The 21466-nt window shown below is 39.2% G+C and overlaps 1 protein-coding gene across 2 annotated transcripts in view; it reads left to right on the top strand.

The window, feature by feature from the left end:
* rps6kc1 (ribosomal protein S6 kinase polypeptide 1) overlaps positions 1-15570 on the top strand; it is a 31967-nt gene extending 16397 nt beyond the window's left edge. Inside the window, exons 14-17 of one of the 2 annotated variants that reach the window (XR_007041796.1) lie at positions 7201-7283; positions 10766-10861; positions 12300-12501; positions 14655-15570. Coding sequence is in view for 1 of the 2 variants with exons in the window: in XM_047388065.1 (XP_047244021.1) it covers positions 7201-7283; positions 10766-10861; positions 12300-12401 (281 nt within the window). In the remaining variant the exon portion in view is untranslated. Of the gene's footprint in view, positions 1-7200; positions 7284-10765; positions 10862-12299; positions 14570-14654 lie in introns of those variants that run through there. The other variant, XM_047388065.1, reaches the window with a different exon arrangement.
* The last annotated feature ends 5896 nt before the right edge of the window (positions 15571-21466 follow it).

The raw sequence follows: 21466 nt of genomic DNA, 5'->3' as shown, positions 1-21466 counted from the left end.
ATGCTGATAAATTGAAGCATTCAGTTTTTAAAATAATGGTTAGGTTTCTTGTTTTGCATACTTTTGTCAGGAACAATGGCACCATTGGAAACCTGAGGAAGAAAGAATTTGCTTTATTATGAAGAAAATTTTTTTTATTGGTACTCTTGATTGTTGAAGTTTCTATGCATTTTCACCTATAAAAATGGAAAAATCAGAAAATGAAGTAACCTTAAGAATATTCCCATTTATGTTTCAAAGCATCTGTCCCAAACATTTATCTGATTTTTATCAAACACAGAAAGTGCATCAAAGTACATAATGTGTTTCTAGACCTAAAATGGTTGGAATCATTTTTTTATGCATTTATTGATTGGGTCCATAAAATCATTTCTTTTTGTATTTGACCAGCTGATCACCGGTCAGAACCGATCAAGGGGAAACGGGCTAATTATGATCTCTGCATGGGCCTCAAACTGAACAGAGGAATCTGTAAAGTTTAACCTATATTTACCACATAAACTAGAACTTACACACTGTTTTGCTGTAGTGGGAACAGTTACCAGTTGCTGTCAGAGTTGTTCAATTACTTCAATGATCTTTAAGATTTTTATTTTCAGAGAAAATGTCTAAACTGGTTTGCAGACAGTCTAAACTGGTTTGCACACACCGGCTGCACGGTGGCACAGTTGGTAGCACTGTTGCCTTGCAGCAAGAAGGTCCTGGGTTCAATTCCCGACCGGGGGTCTTTCTGCATGGAGTTTGCATGTTCTCCCCGTGCATGCGTGGGTTCTCACCGGGTACTCTGGCTTCCTCCCACAGTACAAAGACATGCCTGTTAGGTTAATTGGTCACTCTAAATTGCTCTTAGGTGTATGAATGAGTGTGTGTATGGTTGTTTGTGTGTTGCCCTGCGATGGACTGGCGATGTGTCCAGGGTGTACCCTGCCTCTCGCCCATAGACTGCTGGAGATAGGCACCAGCTCCCCCGTGACCCACTATGGAATAAGCGGTAGAAAATGACTGACTGACTGACTGGTTTGCACACCTATACTCATTCCTTCTGTACAAAAACTAATACAGATCTAGTTCTCTGTATTATGATCTTTGGATAAAAGCTTTTCATAAGTTCCTAAATACTGTCTAATGTGGCTTGACTATTCAAAAAAGCTAAAAAATAACAAAAACTGTGGCAGTGTTACAAATTTGGAATATTCAATCTATTTAGTTCAGACACCTTTTCTTGCTGTAGTTTTTGTTTGGTCCTTTAGAGGGCGGTGTTGGGCTACAGTCAGTCAGTTAGCGCTGTAGTGTGTTGCTCCCAGCTGACTTGTGGCAGCTCTGGCATGCTGTTTAAAAGCTGCCTAAAACAAACTGCTGCTAGACTACAGCTTCGAGTCGCTTTTTAGCATTTCTGTGTGGGTGTGGGAGCCCGTTTGCTCGTGCATTTGACTTCTACAGGTTGCTTTTTTCCCCCACTATAATATTACTGTGAGCATATGTCTGCATACTGGACTGCTTATTGTAATAACTGATTTATTTAGATTGCATAGAATTGACAGCTACTAACCGGAAACTGGGTGAAGCACCTTCAAACTTACTCACTGTTACACACTTTTACATAATGTTTTATTCATCTTCTCTCATAAGGACTGCTAAATCCTTATTTTCAGTAGAAGGTACGCTAACTGCAGTACATAACATTTTGAGAACGATGGAAAGCTCAAATTTGGAGCCTGTATATTATGATTGTGCAGCTTAGAGCCAAGTTGGTAAATAGGCCTGAGATTCTAACTATATAACCTTGAGTAAAAAGACCATGTTGTACCAGTATTTCTCCATTTACACTAAATAAATAAAAATGTATAATGATATATTAACGTATTAATTCTTACTGCTTCTAAAATAACATAACATTGTTTATTACAGTACCATAGTGCTGCTATTGGCTGCCTAACAGCTTCCTTGCAGCTTGCCAACTGTAGTCTTAAAACAGCATTACCTTAATTAAAGTGATCCTGTTTTGAGTTTCCACACCACGACAGTCTCGGTTTTTACAACTGTAAATATTTCTGAGCAGCCAAATTTGTCTTTTTCTTGTAAGCGAGGGAAAAGCGTGGCAGACTTTTTAAGCCAGCTGACCAGCAAGACCCAGAAACAGGTGGGGTGCAGCCTATTCTCCATATAGCAGGAAAAAAACTCGGGTCACTCCAGCGTTTTCTTCTGGCATCGTATTAAAAGGACTTTAGAAATGGTGTGAGAGGAAAGGCTGGTAACTGACCTGTGCCTTGTCGTAAATAGAGACACGTCTGCTGTATAAATAGTATGAAAAATGACATCAGATTCCTAATCTGATACCTTTTTAAGAAGGAGTTCAATAGGTATCATTCTGAGCATGCTTGTCCTCTGAATGTCGGACATTATGGAAATCTGTGTATCATCCATGCAGTTTAAATTTACATTTGTTTTCATTTTGTTTTGAAAGCTTCCGTGCATCACAAATTGAAATCATATTGCTAAATGCAGCCATTTTAAACTGCTGCCTTTTGTGGATCTAAACAGCCCCACTAAGCAGAACAAAAATCTAACTCTACTTTACACAAGGTGTGAAACATCTTGATAGTTTACGCTTGATCCCCAGTGGATTATTGGATGTAATGCATACTATTTCCCAGCAGGGGGTGTGTTGCGATGCTGTGAAGTTGAAAGACCACTTGGACATTTATTGGCTGTTCTCTTGAATCACAGGCAACTTCCTCTCTTTATCTCGTTTCTCATTGTTCACATTTACCTTAAACTCAGTTATGACGCCACATCGCAGAAACAATGCCTTTCCCATACTGATATTTTAGTCCATGCTCCCATACATGCATGCAGTCATTATATGTAAGTACAGGAGAGAACACACGCACACACACACGCACCCCGATGCTGAGGTTAGCGAGTGTGGGTCTCTCCTGCCCTTGTTATGTATTGCTGTTTATCCAGACAGGGTCAGCTCTAGCTATGGCTTCATTCTTGATGACAGATTTATGAGTGTTTGCCAGAAACCAAGCAGGACGCCTGCTGTGACTGAAGCACCCTGTGTGTATATGTGTGTGTGTGTGTGAATATATATATGTATATATACCTATGTCAATTTGTATATGTGTGTGTGTGGGGGGGGGGAGGAAGACAGCATGTTTTTTTTTTAAACACACTCATTCACACCCAAAAAAACACGGGAGTGTACTTGGAAAATATGGCGACGGGGAATTAATCTGTTTATCCTGCACTTGTGCTTATTTATTTTCTCACTGTTGTGTCATTACAGATAAACATCAGATGGCTAATGTTTTGTTCACTGATAAGGAGAAAAAAGGCTGTTGACTTTTTTTTCTGTAGGACAACCTCGTTTGAGCAGAAAGGGGAATTGTTTATTGTTCTGTTTATAAGGAAGCAAAGCTGAAACTGATTGTCTTGGTCATCTAAGAAAAGGGAAATTTGGTTTTCTTCCTCTCTGAGGGAACAGTTACTGAGGACTCCATCGTCCTTGTTTTGGATCCTTTTACCTACTCAGCCAAACATGATCTAATGGAAGATAAAAATTTTGTTCCCCTTTTGACACCGGCTGTCGTTTCATTGTTTTGAAAGGCTGTTCAAGGAAGGCATGACCTGGCAGGACTTCTGCTTTATTATTTAAACTACACGTACTCTTACTTCACAGTGAAGACATGTAACACGAGTCGTTATGAACAGATAATTTATTTGATTATTTCTGCTCATTTAGTTACATCTTTGGACATTTGGTGCTTCTTTTTATTGTATTTATTTGTTTATTCAGTGCAGTGGTAGCATTCCTTCCTTATGAGTACATTCTGGCTGAGTGAGGGGCTTTATTTTACGTTGTGACAAAACTACAAGACCCAGAGTTTCACTATTTCCTGTAAACCCTTGAAATCCTGCTCTTCATGAAACAGTTTTTTTGTAGTTTGTTTAGTAACTTAAAATAAAAATGTTCTTGTTACATTTTCTAACATTTGCCCACATATTGGTGATTAATTAGGTTGTACAAGTAAATAACATTTTATTTTCCTCTATCAATGTAGGTCTTCAATTTAAAACATAGGGTTTCTCTCTGAAGATGGCAGGAATCTATATTTACACATCCTTCCAGTGTCACAAGGCATTCGCAAAGCTGTCCTGTTTGTTAAGTAAGCAAGCACAGGTGCACATTTGTAAATTCATGGAAAAGTTCATTTATTTTGAAATTTCAATTCAAAAATTAAAAGTTAATGCATATAGATTAATTCATAGTGTTATGTTTAAAGCATTTATTTCAGTTACTTGTGATGATTATGGTTTACAGCTGATGAAAAGCTAAAATAAAATTTTTCAGCAAATGTTATATTACGCAAGGCAAAAAAAAGGCATTTCAAATAGAAATATTATGTAATACACATGCTATGGCCTACACAGTCATGGGGTAGATGGCTGAGTTGTCCTGCACATAGTCCCCGACATCGTCCTCTAGGAGGGTAAACCCACAGAGGATTGTACTCAATCATGTTAATGGAAAGTTAATTGGAAGGAAAAAGTGTGGTAGCAAGGCATGGATCCGGTAACGGGGATGACTGCAGCCTTAAGAGGATTGTGAAGCGAACCCAATTGAGTAGTTTGGGGCCGTGGACTGAGGTTGGTGTCAGAACTTTAAGAGCCATCACACACAGACTTACCCAGGACATGGGTATGAACAGAACAAGACATGAACAGAAATAATCACTGGCAGGCGGATTTTTGTCAACTGGAAGGGCAGGACCTGCGCAGTTCACGGCCTCAGTCTGAATCCCAATGAGAGGAATTGAGTTTTTGATATATAAAGAAATCAAACATATGCTGTTAAACCAGAATTAAACTGTGGTTTAGTCCTTCCTGTTGGTCAACAATAACAAATTGTATTAAATACCAACCATCCAGTTTGAGAACCACAAGCCTTCAAGAAATTACATTAGTTTTTTCTCCTTAGATTTCACAGGAGATCTTCATTCCCCAGGTGCATTGCTCATAATTTTTGCCAGAATTTCCTGGTCCAGAACCGAGAGACAGAGTCTTTAGTTTTCAGGCTCCTGTCTTGAACTAGGTCCCAGTTGTTATCTGGAATGCAGATTTCCCCTTCCTGTTCCTGTTCTCTAACTAGAGATGGACTTTTCCTGGCTGATACAAATTTCCAAATTTCTCTCAGGTATGACCTGCTGATTCTGATTTTGACCAATTCCGATTTATTTTACTTTGAAGGACTATAAAACACACAAGAGAAGAAAAATGTGTGCCAGTCACACCATGAATCCATTTGAGTTTATGTTTTAAAGTGCTATTTTCTCTGTTGTACTACCTTTAACAATCTGTGTGTGTTTGTCTATTGTGTCTTCACCTCTTAATATCTTATGTGAAATGCTTTCTATTGTTTTGAAGTGTGTCGGGAAAGCTTTCATTACTTCCCACCTGCATGCAGTTTACTTCCTCTATTTATGACAGCTGTCAGTTTAGCTTTTAGGGAAGTCTGTCTAAGAGGAGAAGAGAGAAAGTTCCTTATGGCGCACATGAGAAATGAGGTGGAGTGTGATTAAGATACAAAGTAGGAGATAACGTCACTGTTGGGTGGAAAGAGAAGAAGAGGCCACAAGCTGGAAACTGTGCTAAGTAATAAACCATGAATCCCACTTGCAGCAATGGGTTTATGGATGCCGGTGATCCTCCCTTCCTATCCACTTTTTCTCCACCCTGTTCGCTCTCTTCCTTGCTCTGACAGAGAAGTAAGTGTGGCCAGCTCCACTGTGCTCCCCCTGCAGCTCCTTAGACATTAATCCATTGTGATGACATCGACCTTGCTCTGAGACGCACACGCTTGTGTATGTCCAGCATCTCCCCTCCAGCTCATAACCACACAGGTATCAGTGGTCCGTTCAATGACGATCTTCTCTCCTTGGCTGTCAAAACAGTGGTCCTGGGAAGCCCTAAAGACTGGTTGCTCAGTTAGCTGTGCGTATGTGTGTGTGTGTGCGTCTGTGTGTGTGTGCGTGTGGGACATTCAAGTTGTATCGTAGCCCTCTCCAACCTTGGCTGCAAAGAGAGCTGTGCAGGGCCCCGGAGTTTTCCAGCAGCCTCCAGGAAACGAGGGGTCTTTGTCTAAAGTGCACCCCCAGCTGAGGAGCCTGGTCCCTGGGCACACACAACCGTGACCCTGGGTCCCGGCCCTCTGGGTGACCAGGCCCCCCCCCATCCCTCTGGAGAGTGAAGAAGAGGCAAGCTGAGCAACACATGAGGCCATCTGGTTCCCAGCGGAGCCAGCATACAGCAGCTATGAATGAATGTCACTCTTAGTATCGTTCAGCTGTGGAGTCCTGCAGCCTTTGGTAATGACGGCTGTCAGGCTGAGTGCAGATTGGTGGCTGGTCTGACTTCTATGTTACCTATGGAAGGATATTTGATCTTCTCGTGCTTGAAAGATCTGGCTGTCTGGGGTTATGATTTCAATGTAAGATAATTTATGAAAAGTTGATGGAGCACAAAAAATAAGTAAATGTGATCAAACAAAAACGTTTACTAAAATGTATTTATGTATTCAATTAAAACCTTCCTAATTTTTATGTTTGGATGGCAAATACAGTTTTTAAGAATTTTTATTACATTTAAATATGAACTGCCTGTATGTAAAAGATAATTACGACAAGCCTTACCTAAAGACATAGGTCAGGTTAAAAAATGAAGAAGGAAAATGACACATATAGTGTTCGACTGTTACCATGTCTTGGTGTGTGTGTTGTATGAGTGTGTGTGTTTGCGTTCGGGGTCAGGTCATGCAGATGGTGTGAAGTTGCAGCACAGACGGTTTCCTCAATTTAACTGCTTTTTATTATGCAAATTGTCCTTCAATGAAGACACGCACTAGGAGTGTGTGTGTGTGTATGTGTGTGTGTTTAAGAGAGAGAGAAAAAGAAGAGACTGTGTCCATGGTGCTCATTTTATTCTGATTGTATAAATTCATGTATCAAGTATTTCAAGATGACAGAAGCAGAGTTTAATCTAAAACAATTAAAAGGGAAAATGCAGAAAGTAAACAAGACATTTCAGGATCAGTTGGTGCCTTCAGCTAAATCAAATATCTATTTTCTCAACACGAACTGTTTTTTACCCTGTTATTGTATTGATTATTTCTGTCTCTTCGTTTGCCATTGTCTTCAGAGGTGGGAGGGATCAGTGTGGAGACGCCGTCCTGTGATTGGTGGAGTTTGGGCGCCATCCTCTTTGAGCTCCTGACAGGCATGGTGAGTCAAAACAGTATTGACTGTGTTCCTTAGGTGTTGTGGGATTTCTGTAGGTGTCTTGGCTTTCAGCTCTCATACACTCTTTATGGTCATGCCAGGTGGTGTGTGTGTGAGTGTGAGAGTAAGAGATTCTGCACGCGTGTCTGTATGTTTGAGTGGGTGGAGTTGGCTGTTTTTTTTGGGGGGGTGAGATTTGTGTGTGAGGTGCATCTTGGCTGCAGTCTCGTACTCCGGTTCTCAGGGAGTGCCAGGGGTGTCAGTGTGACTTTCTCCCCCAGCCTGAGCTCCATCTGCTGGGCCACTGGGTCAGCTCTCCCCGGGCCTCTCTGCTGGCTCCTGGAGCAGCGCTGGGCTCAGGGCACGCTGACCTCAGATCAGCGTGAAAGGTGAAGACCTGGGCAGCTCTCAGGATGCTGCAGCTTGGCTGTTGAAGGATCAGAGGGACCATCTTTCAAGATGGGCTTGTGAGGAAGGGAAACATATCCATAAATACAGTGTAGTGCTAAAGAATTCACACCCCTTTTAACTTCTGTTCTTTTTGTCAGCAACAAACTTCAATGTGTTTTACTGAGATTTCAGCCCCATTTACTCTGGAACCCCTAAATAAAAGCCAGTGCAGCCATGTGACTTCAGACGTCACCTCCTTCTCTTCATTTGTGAAGAGAGTCCACCTGCGTGGGTTTAATCACATTATAAAGATGTGAAGAGAGCTGTTCTGTGAAGGTCTCACTACACTTCTAACAAACAGCATCAGGAAGAACAAGGAACAACAGAAAAATCAGAGATATAGTTGTGAGGACGTTTGAGGCAGATGAGGTTAGAAAACAGCCTTAGGCATATTACTGAGCACTGTTCAATGTATCATGTAAAAACAGTATGACACAACTACAAACCTACCAAGAGAGTCCAACCACCTGAACTGACAGGCTGGCCAAGGAAAACATTAATCAGCAGGGGTGCGTAACGGTACACAAAAACCACGGTTTGGTATGTATTCTGGATTTAAAGTCGCTATTTGGTACTTTTTCGGTACGTTGTCAAGAAAAGCTCTAACTGGAGATTTGGTTGTATTTTTGTCAATGAAAAAAGTAGAATAAAGAGGCAGAGACAATGCCTGGATAAAAAGCATCGTCTTATAACCTCTTAAAAAAGGTTAGTGTTAATGTTTTGAAAGATTTATATAAGACAGCGCCCATATTTGAAAATAAAGAGTTTAAATCACTTTAGAGTTGTTTTGATATTTCAACAACCTAGTGTCCCAGCTGTACCTGAATGCAGCATAGCCATTTGGACATCAACTAATTTTTCTCCAGCACTAATGGTGTTTACATTTAGATTGACATTTTTCAGGTGAGTAATTCATTTAACTGCAGAGCGAGGCACATAAGCCTATTGCTGTTGAAAGATGTATACACTGACAAAAAGTTTAGGTTTTATCCAATGTAGCTTAACGAGAAACCTTAATGTTCCCAAGTAGCAGAGTTTAGTGATGGCTAGGGGAGTCCTCTCTGTTTTGTTCTACATATGAACATTCTGCATGAGTTCGGGTATAAAAGAGCGCTGCATTCGTTCGTTGCCGAACTGACAGGGCTGTAGCGGGTATTTTCAAAAAAAATGTGTGTACTGTTGGACCCCTGCTAATCAGGGAAGCAGACAAAAGGGTCATGGTGACCCTGGAGGAGTGATGCACTCTTTGCATTGATCGGCAGCTCAGGTGGGAGATTCTGTCAACTATTTGTTGTGGCCTTTTATAGAAAAGTAGCCAGAGTTTCTCAGGGTTCAAAACCGTTGATGTAGGAGACACAACAAACATGTGAAAGAAGTTCCCTTGTTAGATGTGACAGATCCTAATTTTTTACCCTTCATGCAAATCACCTTGTATGACTGAAAACTAACACTGCACATTACCATGAACATGCTATCCCCACAGTGAAACACGGTGGTGGCAGCGTCATGCTGTTGGGATGCTTTTCATGAGTAGGGCATTAAAGCAGGCGAGAGTTGATGGGATAATGGATGGAACTGAATTCAGGGCAAAACTGGAATAAAACCTGTTTACAGCTTCAAAAAACTTGAGACTTAGGCGAAGGTTCACCTTCCTGCAGGACAACGAACCCACATACACCCGGAGCTACAATCGGTCCTTAGATCGAAGCATGTTAATGTGTTGGAATGGCCTAGTCAAAGTCCAGACTGAAATTCAAATAAGAATCTATCCAGTTATACATATAGGAATATATACAGTTTGAGCAGGCTGGTAGGCATACCGCAAAAGACTTGTAACTGTAACTGCAGAGGCAGGTGGTTCTGAAAAGTCTTCATTGAGGGGAGGAAGGGTGGTGAATACAAATGCACATCACACTTTTCAGATTTTTAAATATAAAAACAACTTTGAAAACCATGTATGCTTTTCCAACCGCTTCACAATTATTCAACACTTTGTGTATTGGATTACATACAATCTTACTAAAATACATCGAAATTGGTGTTTGTAATGTGTCAAAATGTGGAAATGTTCAAGGAGTGTGAATACTTCTGCAAGGCACTGTACATATTTATCAGATTCCAACTATAATGTCTGCTATGGAGAACAAATAAATCCAGAGTATCAAGTGCAGTCATTGAGTGCAGGTGCTGTCTCTCTTCTATCTTTCATTGTCTACCTAATTTGAATAAATTCTAATTGTGCTCGAGTTTGCTTACGTATCTTCTGTCCATGTTGGGTTAATGTTATTATGTTTAACAATACACACTTACTAACCTGGGTGGAAAAAAAAGGAAAGAAACCCCACCACACAGATGTCTCCTTTGATGATTATGCCTATGTGCAGCCTTGGCAAGAACACACACAGGCGCACACGGTGTCTCTTGATCCTTGCAGGATAAGATCTCGCCTAAAGCAGTCCGAACCGTTGGTAGGAACCCAGCCAGAAGTCCTCGAGCATCTTTCACGGGAGGCAGAGAGGCAACTGCCCTAACTTTTAGGAATGATACTCGCAATTCATGGCTTTTACTTGCTGCCGTGTTCCAGCATTTCTGTTTTCTTTTTTTTTTTTTTTGTTTGAAGCGGAAATAAATTATTATAGGCAATTATTGATACAAATGGTCCATATTCTGCAGCTAAAAGGTCAAACTTCCAATTTGACTTGGTCGTGTTTGACTTTGAAAAACAACTTAAAATGTTCTGCATGAATGAAGTACAACCTGACCAAAAACAACAATGTTTTTATATTTTCTGTGACTTTCCATCTGCCTGGCTCCCACAACAGTTCCAAGAAAGAGCAACAGCAGTGAGATCATTAACTTGCTGTTTGTGTGATCAGTGTTGTTTCAGGTGCTCTGACTCTGTGGTCTCCTCCTGTCTGTCCAGCTCCGATGCTTTACTGCTGACTTAGACTCTGCGGGTGTCGGACCATTCTGTGTTTTACATTGATGGTTATCTGCCTCTCTTCTTTCCACTCCTCCTCCTACCCTGTGCACAGTCTCTGCTGAGCTGCCACCCAGCAGGAATTGGCCGTCACACAGCTCTCAACATCCCAGAGTGTGTTTCAGAGGAGGCCAGATCTCTGCTGGAGCAGGTGAGAGGCCACACCTTCACAAAATGAGGGATTCCCAACACTGATAATTGATTTTATTGTCATTTTTATTGGTTTGGGGTGAAATTTGAATCTACACTTGCCCCTTTATTAGGTACAAATGTTAAGTTGCTTAACACAAATAGCAAATCAGCTAATTGCATGGCAGCAACTTAATGCATTTAGGCATCTAGACTTGCTGAAGTTCAAACTGAGCATCAGAATGGTTAAGAAACGTGGCGTAGGTGTTTTTGCTGGTCTACTGGGATTTTTTTTCATAGAGTCATCCCTCAGTTTTACAGGGAATGGTTCGAAAAAGGAGAAAACATCCACTGAGTGGCAGCAGTGTGGATAAAAATGCACCTAACTGCCTTCACCTATACCAGAAGGTCAAGAGAATTGGCAGACTAGTCCAAGACTATAAAAAAGGCCCAATAACCACTCGTTACAACCAGGGAATGCTCACCAAATTGGACAATGACAGAATTGAAAAATTATGCCTGGTTCAGTGAGTCTCCATTTCAACTGCACCATTTGAACGGTGGGGGTCAGAATTTGCTGTAAACGACCTGAAAGCCCCGGACCCATCCTGCACCAACCACCACAAACAGCTCTTGCTGGGGGTGGCGTCATGGTGTGGAGAATATGTTCTTGGCACATTTTGGACCAATTAGCATTGATTGAAAATAATTTGAACACCACAGCCTCCCTGAGTATTGTTCTACTTCCATCCGGATAATGTCACAAAGCTCAAATCAACTCAAAGTGTTTTATATACTCCAGTGGTCTCTGCAGTCACCAGATTATCCTAATGTCAGCATTGTACATATGTTTTTATTTATTTATATTAACAGGCCTTTCCTGGATGACCTTAAAAACTACATTAAATGGCAGAAAAACAAATGGAAACATTATATTATTACAACAAAGAAATGATGTTAATGCCTTTTGTTTAAAAAACAAAAAAACGACCTTAAATGATCATCAGTGTATGTATGTTTCCAGACAGATTATGGGAGATAAATAAACATAGTCTACTCCTGATGGACATGTCCTTAATAGCAGTGCTGGCACCACGCTGTTGTCTTAAAGCTAATTGCAAATCCTCACAACTGCTAATCTTTAGATGTACATTAATGGGGTTAGCTTGGATTTCCCTCTGCTTAATGCACAATAAATCTGACATAAATGATGTGTGGAGGTGCTATAAAGGTGTAGTTTCTATTTAATGTTTCTTTTTTTTAAATCCCCAAGTTGTAAATAATAAGAACTTATCTTTGATAAAAGTACATTTTGTTTTTGCTTTGTTGTTTCTTTTTGTTTTTTGCAAAAATTTTATCTTTTCCTTATTAGTTTTCATTGCTTTTTTTTCCCTGTTCATCAGCACTCTCTAAATGCTGTTTTTTCTTGCACTAATACCTGCATGTCTGTTATGGTTCAGCTGCTCCAGTACAACGCAATGGAGAGACTGGGAGCTGGCGTGGGAGGAGTTGATGACATCAAGTCCCACCCGTTCTTTGCCTCAGTGGACTGGCCCAAATAGACGGGAAAGCGTTGAGGAGCTGTGCAGACGGACTGTGCTCAGCGAGCTCCCGAACACTCGTGCAGTGGATCGTATCTTTCTACAAACCCGTGTTAAAATGGCAGGTTTCTGTGATGTATACAAATGAAACAATGATCAATTATTTCAATTGTTTTCCACCTTTAATGTTACAGATAAACTTTACAACTCAACTAAAAAACAAATAAATCTGCTAGAGGGAAATATGTAAAAAATGTTAAAAGCTGCAATAACCTGGCTGCAAAAGTGTTCACACCCTTAAACTAATACTCTGTTAAAGCATCATTCAATACAGTTTTAGCATCCCGTCTTATTTGGTGACTATTAGCATGCTACATCATGACTTGGTAATATTTGCCTCCTCTACCTGCCAAAAGTTCTCCAAATCTGTCAGATTGTGAGCACATATCTTCTCAGGCATCTACAGGAGACTCCAAAGATTTTCTGTCAGATTTAATCCTTAATTCTTTTGTGGCGTTGTCAGTATTTGTGGATTTTGATGAAAAAATGATGCTGAACAGTAAAACCTTGCCTCAGCTTCAGGTGACTGTTGTCGGATGTAGAGGAAAAACTAGTGCTAACCAGAAATCCCTGGAGCTCCTCCAGTCTCAGGCTCTTGGCAGTCTCCACATCGAATTTTAGTAAGGTCCCTGCTGGTTGACATTTTTTTCAATTATTGGCTGTCATAACTGTTAAATGGTATATAGATTATGCTGAGGGTTTTTTTGTACCCTTCTCCTGTCTGATACCTTTTGGAACCTGGACTTTAGCTAAAAGATGCAAAAGAGAAAATGATAAATAGGACAGCTGAACTTTATTTAAGATTCACTATAACTGATGGCAAGTATTAGTTTAAGGGTGTGCAAATCAGGCTTTTGTAGCTATTTATTGGTTTTACATATTTCTCTCTAAGAGATGCATTTGTTTTCAGTTTATTTTCCATTTATGTCACTTTAAAAGTGGAAATACTTCTGAAAGTCTCAGGTGGGTAGACTTTTTCCATCCGCCATACAGTGAAATCCAATGCCTTTCTTTACAAATCTTTAATCATGTTTGGAGTTTGAGATCACAAGTGTGATGTTTTCCCTCTTTATCTCATTGACTGTGAGTCATTTTGTGCAGGGAGCGGTGCGATGGTACCGGGTAATAATTCACTACAAAGCTGTCGCTTTTCCACTCCGTCTCATAATATCTTCACTACATTGACCCTGTGTCAGGAAGACCTCATTATTGACACAGGCTTATGTCATCTTCCCATTTTGTGTTTCTCTGAGACTTTGCTCATTCCTCATGAAGCCCACAGACTGACTGACGTGAAACTGTGTGGCTTTGCTTTGAAAAAAAACGAAATCTGAAAACCAGCCAATGAACGGCAGCATTATTTGACACTATGCAAAGGAAAAATACTCAGAAAAAGGGGATGTTTGTTGTTGATTTTAGTCATAGCCTGAATTATTTAATATATTAGTGCAGAGAAAAGGCTCAGAAGTAGAGGCTTCTCTACTGGAACCTGGGAAGGCCTCAAACGCGTATTTATAAACGGCCCTTTTACAGTTTAAAGATATTTTTATGATTGTCGGAGGAAACTCTGTCCTCTAGTCTTCAACCCTGCATTTTGTGCATGTTGGATTAGGATAATTCTGATATATTTAATACAATGAAAAGTCTGTGTGACATTTGTCTTGTAAAAAATATCCTTAAGGATGTTTTGTTAAGTAAACTGCAAACATGTAGAAATCTTGATTATGTCCAACTGTGTCAATCGCTTGCCAGTCAAAATATTAGTCCGAATGCTGGAGCAACACATTTACTGATTTGCCATACAGGTTTAAAGCTGATTTTATGATTTCTACTGTGACTGGTTTACATCTTTATAGTTACAGACCTTATCATTTATCACTTCTTTATCATTATGAGCTGATTCTCAGAACTTGCGCATTATAAACATGTCTCCACTGTAGATGCTACCCTTTTCTCTTCACCAAACATGGTGAAAACATTGTAAATTGCCAGCTTTATTAACATTCTTTTTTTAATTAGAAACATTATGGTCGCTGCAGATTTTCTGTTATGCTCACATTTCTCCATGCTCTGTGTTGTGTCAGTGCACCTTCTAGAACAATAAACCATACCTGGATGATTAACGTGAACAGCGGTAGTGCTTATTGTGCAGATACACTGTGTGTGTGTGCACTGTGTTTGTTCTCAGGCTACAACTTGTCTTATCTGCTGCAGATGATGCTCCTAGAAAGCTGCTGTCACTCCAGTTGATCGTCACATCGGCCATAATGTGAGCTGAAGAAGACTATAGTTCATACCCAGCAAGTGATGCCTTTAGGATTCTGTTAGTGTGTTTGCCGCCTTTATCTATGCACCTGCTTAGCTGTGTGTCACTAAAAGCTAATATTAGGAGGAAATACAACCTGGTTCATGCAGCTGGATCTGAATAGAATTTACAAGTTTGATGTATTCTGTAATTTCTCTCTTTAATGCTGATTGTTGCTGTTTACAGCTAATGAAAATCCAAAATTCACTTCCTCCAAAAATTTGATAATTATATAAGAACAATGATTAATTATTCTTAATACAGGAATGTTACTTTATGAGTTTCACAGTCATGGGAAAGACTGTAGACTTCACAACAAGGAGCATATGCCACACACGGTCATTGCTAAAGAAGCCTAGTTTTCACCGAGCAGTATCTAAATAATAATGGAACGTTAAGTGGAAGGAAAAAGTGTGGTAGAGAAAGTGAGTCCACATACAAGCAACATAGTTAACTTCAGCTTATAGTGGCTTGTGACACAAAGTCCATATAAGAGCTTGGGAGAGATTGGAACCTGGAATCAGTGCTTTAAGAGCCACTCCACACACAGGTGTATCCAGGACATGGCCTCAACTGTTGCATTTCTTGTCTTAAGCCACTTCTGAACCAGAGGCAATCAAAATGAACGGGACTTTGCTCAGTGATCCAAAGTCTGGAGGAAGAGTGGAGAGGCACTAATCCAAGTTGTATGTAGTCCCACGTGTTTCATTTAGTCAAAAGTCAGCGTAGCCATCTAGAACATTTTAGAGCACTTCATCATTCTCTCTGCTGAAAAGCTTTATAAAGATACTGATTTTGTAATTAAACCGTGGTTTATTGATTGTATTGACCATGGTGTCACTGTGTTTAATTGCTTGGACCAGACTTAAAGCTCATATAGAATCTATGGATTATGGTCAAGAGGAAGATGAGAGACACCAGACTCAACAACACAGACAAACTAAAAGCTTGAAATTCATTGAGAAGGATCCCAGACTGAGAACTAATATATATTATATATATAATGTTCATTACATGAACATACTTTTCAATTGGCTGACATTTGTGTTAAAATCCTTTTTTATAGGCCTTATGAGTAAAGCTACTAAAATTAAAGTTATTTTTGATTATTTTCTGAATAACAGAGATCCACCTGGATTCATGCAATGTTTGCATTAACATCTCTTTCTTGAGTAGTTCTGATCCTTTTGTAGTTAAAATGGTTCCATTTAATAATAAATTAATCTTTAACAAAAAAATGGAGAAGATAAGACGATCCTTGCTGCTTCCATATGACTTAGGAGGGGAAGTTGCAGCTTGGTTACTCCCCCTCCTAAATGTGTTTAAGTTATCATCTCTAAGTGTGACCTCCATAAAAGCCAGGGTCTTGACAGCTTGCTTGTCAGAAATATGTGTGTGTGTCACACAATGCCAAAGAAAGACATCAGCAAGAACCTTAGAGAAATAATTGTTGCTGTCCATCAATCTGAAAAGCATTGAAAGGCCATTTCCAGACAACCTGAACACTACACTGACTGAACCTATCTTCCCAGGATTAAACTATACTAGCTGGTTAAATTGTAAAGTTCATGACAATATGTTTAGAAAAAAAAAAAAGACATATAACTTGCCTGCAATGGTTGCCATAAAAAATCTCTCTAAAAAAAAAAAAAAACCATGGAGTAGTTTGGCAAAGTTGCATGTGAACAAACCAGAAGACATCTGGAACGAGGTCTCCTGGAAATAAACATGCCACTGAAGTGGAGATTTCTGGTCATAATGTCCAGCACCGTGTTTACTGTAAAGCACAGGGGTGAAAGGGTGAATTCCTTGACAGTAATGTGAGCCTGACTATGTTATACAGAAAATTATGTCTTTGAGTTATTCCTAAAAAAACAGTGGCTCTAAAAAGTATAAAATCATGGCATGCGATTAGTTTTGTGGAAACATCTTTTCTATTTTGACCTAATCTTTGTTTGATAGAGATTGACAGAATAGAGTCTGATGGGATTTTGTACGACTGAGGATAGCTGGAAATAATTTTAGAACTAGATAATTTTTCTTATGTCTTCACGTGTAAATATCTAGAATTAAAAGAGTGTGTACTTGCTATCTTATCTTGATCTGGAGTACGGGGTGTCCAGAATCTTTTGACAGCATAATTCAAATTGATAATCAATATTTTCTTGAACTAGTTTTAAACAGTTTAAATTACATCATAGTTATGTAAATCACAATAAAAGAAAACGGTGTTTGCAAGTGTTATTAAGTGAAAGTTAAGACCTTTCTAGTACAGCAGCAAAGGTCCCAGGGTCGGGAACCCCAGACGGCTGCAGCGAGGACCAATAGCCACCATATATGGGGCGCACGCTCTACCTCTACACCATGCACCGCCCCACTATGACCTTTTTTAACTAACATTTTAATAAATTCCTTGACAACTTGTGTGAATAGGGCATACCTTAAACCCATTACAAAGGAGAATGCAGTGAAGCCAGTTTGAGGATCACAACTCTCCTGCAGTTTGAGCATTCTGTGATAATTTGCTGAATTAGTTTTTTACAAATACTTTTGTTTTTACAATAATTCAAACCCCCAAGATCACGTTTAAAGGTCCTTCAGACAGGCGTAATTCTGAACAGAACGCAACATAAAACCCCTTTCGTTTTGCAACAAACCCCCAATGGGTTAAAAAAAATTGGATTTTGATTTATTTCAGTTATGTAATACCAGGTGGAAAATGCTCTAAAACTCTTAGTCCTAAACAGGTTAAGAGCTGTTAAGGACTAAAATTATGAGCATTAAATTTAGACTTTGCAAAGGATGAATCATGATTTTTGGGAATAAAACATCCACTCCAAAAATGTTATTGACATCCTGAAATCCAAACATAAAAAAGTTTATTTGAGATCCATTGCACTGAATGTGAACTCGTTTCTTCTGTCACTTCTACCTGAAATGACACATTAATACACTCACAGGTGGAGTTGTTAGCTATGTCGTGGCACATTCCCTTGTGTCAGCTTTACCGCCATGGGGGTCAAGAGTGTGAGCTGATTAGTGCTTGTCATAAGACCTGTCTCACATTACACACACTCTCAGGGCAAGAGGTTCACTTCAGCTCACTGCGGATCGCTGTCAATCTTACTCAGCGGAGATGGGACATGTGCCTTCGGTGAGTTCATGAACGCTGCAGGAATTCCTCTAAGCATATTTTATGTTCTTCATACAGACTGCATTTAATTCATTTTCTGACACTATGTGGTTTAGGGGTTAAATACAAAAAACAGTAAGATTTCTACATGTTTTAGCATTTATTGTAGCTTTTAGGGTGAGATAAAGGAACCTTGACATATTTTTAGAACTGTTTTCCTACGGTATGATTTTAAAAAAATTTAATTTAGAAAAAACATCTCTGCATTTTGTTGCTCATGTCATCAGTAAACTTAGTAAATGGCATTTCGAGAGTATAATCTGATTGGGTACATGGAGCTGAATCCCAAAACTCCATAAAACCGCTAAAACCCTTTTTAACATGAAGAACAAAGGTGCTTGAGCTTCAGTTGTGTCTTTTTGTATGTGAACCTGGAGAGATGGATTTGCCTGGTCAGAGGGAAGATAAAGAGGGCACAGCAAGGACTACCATGATGCAACACAGGCCTTACTTTCTGAGCCTTGCAAACATTAGCAGGGCCTGCAGGCTGAATTGACCCCTGAACCCCTTCTGAAACTTCCCAATGTCCTCTTCCTCTCCAATTTTCTCTCTCTGGTCTTTTCCCACCTCTGTCTCCCCTTAAACGTAAGTCCCCAACGCTTTCACACAGAGGCACCAGTCAGCGCGCAGCAGCCAAATGGCCTGCCCTCTGCTTCATATTGCTGGTGGTCAGGTTTTGTTTTTTTGTCTTTTACGGTTTGACTTTCATTCACAAAGTCCAGGAGGACTCGGATAGCCCAGGGACAGACACACATACACATACACACACGTACACTTGCACCAAGCCGAAGAGTTGCGCTGTGAAACCTCGGGCATCTTCTCCAGCTTCTGTCAGAGCCATGATGTCATTATGAGGAGACACAATGCCTCTTCATCATCCCCCATTCACGCAGTCTCTCTCACACACACACATCCTTACCGCTGTATACACGCTAAGACACACACAGACTTCATGGTCAAACACATCAAGACCAGCGCAGAGCTAGATACAGGTGAAGACTGCTGTGAAATAGGTAAAAAAAAAAAAAAGCGCAGGTACATTAAAATTGAGGATTGGACCTTTCTTAATTTGCAGGAAGCACGCATGCCTGATGAGGCCTGAAGGCATTAAGATGTCCTTTACTATTCTCCTTCCTTAAATAAATAAACAATACATCATACAGTTTTAAAGGAGAGTACAGTACAGCACAGCTATAAACTGAATTTAAAATGTAATATCTACAGAGCTTTGTAGCGCCAAAAATGTGCTCGTATTATAAATGTTTTTTGGGTGGAATTGTAGTTATGAAAAAGTAAAAACATTACTAGGGTTTTATCTACTTTGTAGATTAATGTTCTTGGGATATATATATATATATATATATATATATTTATTTATTTATTTTTTTGTATTTATTTATTTATTTTTGTTTGCTAATTTTTCCATTCTGCACTTCTCGGTGTTGATGTATCACATAAAATCCTGATGAAAATACATTCAGGTTTATGGTTATAACGTGACAAAATGTGGAAAAGTTCAGGGCTGTCAACACTTATGCAGAGCTCTGTAACAGTTGTCTTATAGCAATGCATCTTTCAAAACCATAATGCAGAAAAATAATTTTTAAGCTTCTATTTTAAATGTAATAGAGTTGTTGACCAGTGTTCCTGATATACATAACAAAAGACATAATATCAATATAATACTGACCCCCACCACTCTAGAGAGCATTCAAACATTTTGTTTAAAACTGTTTCCAGTCCATAATAGGTGAGGTCTCTGTAGATAAAAATAAAGGTCAATCTAAATCTCCTTCTGGTCTAACTTTAATTAACTGCTGTAATACTACATGTTAAAGTGGGTTCACTGCTCTTGTGCCTTAAGGCTGTGTCACGTTTAAATCTGATCAGATAGCACAAAGCAGCTCTGTCTCTTGACTTAGCTCCTTTTATTGGATGGAACATGTAAAGCGCTCCTCTTGTAATAAGGTTACTATGTGAAATACTTCATCTGTAAGCTTACAATCAATTTCTCATTTCTGCTTCAGCCAGAGATTAACTATAAATTGAGCATAATGTCTCAGTGATCTTCTGAACAGATCACCCAGTTAGTCTCTCCTCCTGCAGTGGTCCCTCATTAGCTGCATGGAGACTGAATGTGATCTGATCTTTGCCTCAAGACAACACGACAGGTTCACTGATAGGCCACTTGAAAATTGTTTTTTTATTCTGTCGGAAATCTACATTGGACTGAGAATTTAACAGTATTTCTAGGTGCAATTGACTGCAGTATTTATAAATAAAAGTAATTTTTGCTGGAAAATATGTTTTTACATCTGGTGTATATACAAAACCTAACTGTTTTCTTGCAAATAATGAAACATAATTCCAAATTAACCAGATGAAATAAAGCAAAATATAACAAATAAGATATTATTTAAAATTAAATACATCCTGAACTAAATGAAACTATTATCAGTTTCAAATTAATTTCAGGGCCCAGATGATGTCCGTTTATCCTACTGTGTCACATATAATAAAGAGAAATCTTTTTTTTTATCCCACAAGGAATATGGCGGTCAAACCAGAAAACAGAATATAGACCTTTAATCCTAATCCTTTGTTTAAATTATTTGAAAGCTTCCTAAAATATTTGTGTAGTTTTACTTTGGTTTGCTTTTGTGTGTGTAGAGTTTGTTGCAAAAGTATTCAGGCCCCCCTTGAACCTTTTACATTTTCTCACGCTACAACCACAATCTTCAGTGTACTTTATTGGGATCCTGTGAGACAGACCAACAGAAAGTAGGACATGATTTTTCAAGGAATGTAGGACAATACATGGTTTTCAAAACATTTTACTAATACAAATCTGAAAAGTGTGGAATGGACCCTTTATTTTAATACCCTTAAATATAATAAGATAGCAATCATCTGACTTCTGATTAGCTAATCCACCTGTCTGCAGTTTAATATCTTTATAAATCCAACCGTCCTGTGAAGGGCTAGGAGGTTTAGTAGAAAACATTAGTGAACAAACAGCATCATATACAGGTCCTTCTCAAAATATTAGCATATTGTGATAAAGTTCATTATTTTCCATAATGTAATGATGAACATTTAACATTCATATATTTTAGATTCATTGCACACTAACTGAAATATTTCAGGCTTTTATTGTCTTAATACAGATGATTTTGGCATACATTTTGGCTCATAAAAACCCAAAATTCCTATCTCACAAAATTAGCATATCATTAAAAGGGTCTCTAAACAAGCTATGAACCTCATCATCTGAATCAACAAGTTAACTCTAAACACCTGCAAAACATTCCTGAGGCCTTTAAAACTCCCAGCCTGGTTCATCACTCAAAACCCCAATCATGGGTAAGACTGCCGACCTGACTGCTGTCCAGAAGGCCACTATAGACACCCTCAAGCAAGAGGGTAAGACACAGAAAGAAATTTCTGAACAAATAGGCTGTTCCCAGAGTGCTGTATCAAGGCACCTCAGTGGGAAGTCTGTGGGAAGGAAAAAGTGTGGCAGAAAAC

This window comes from Girardinichthys multiradiatus, chromosome 15 (assembly GCF_021462225.1).
Source record: "Girardinichthys multiradiatus isolate DD_20200921_A chromosome 15, DD_fGirMul_XY1, whole genome shotgun sequence".
In the NCBI taxonomy this organism is placed as follows: Eukaryota; Metazoa; Chordata; class Actinopteri; order Cyprinodontiformes; family Goodeidae; genus Girardinichthys; species Girardinichthys multiradiatus.
The sequence above is the reverse complement of the archived record's forward strand: the minus strand, read 5'-3'. Positions and strand labels throughout refer to the sequence as shown.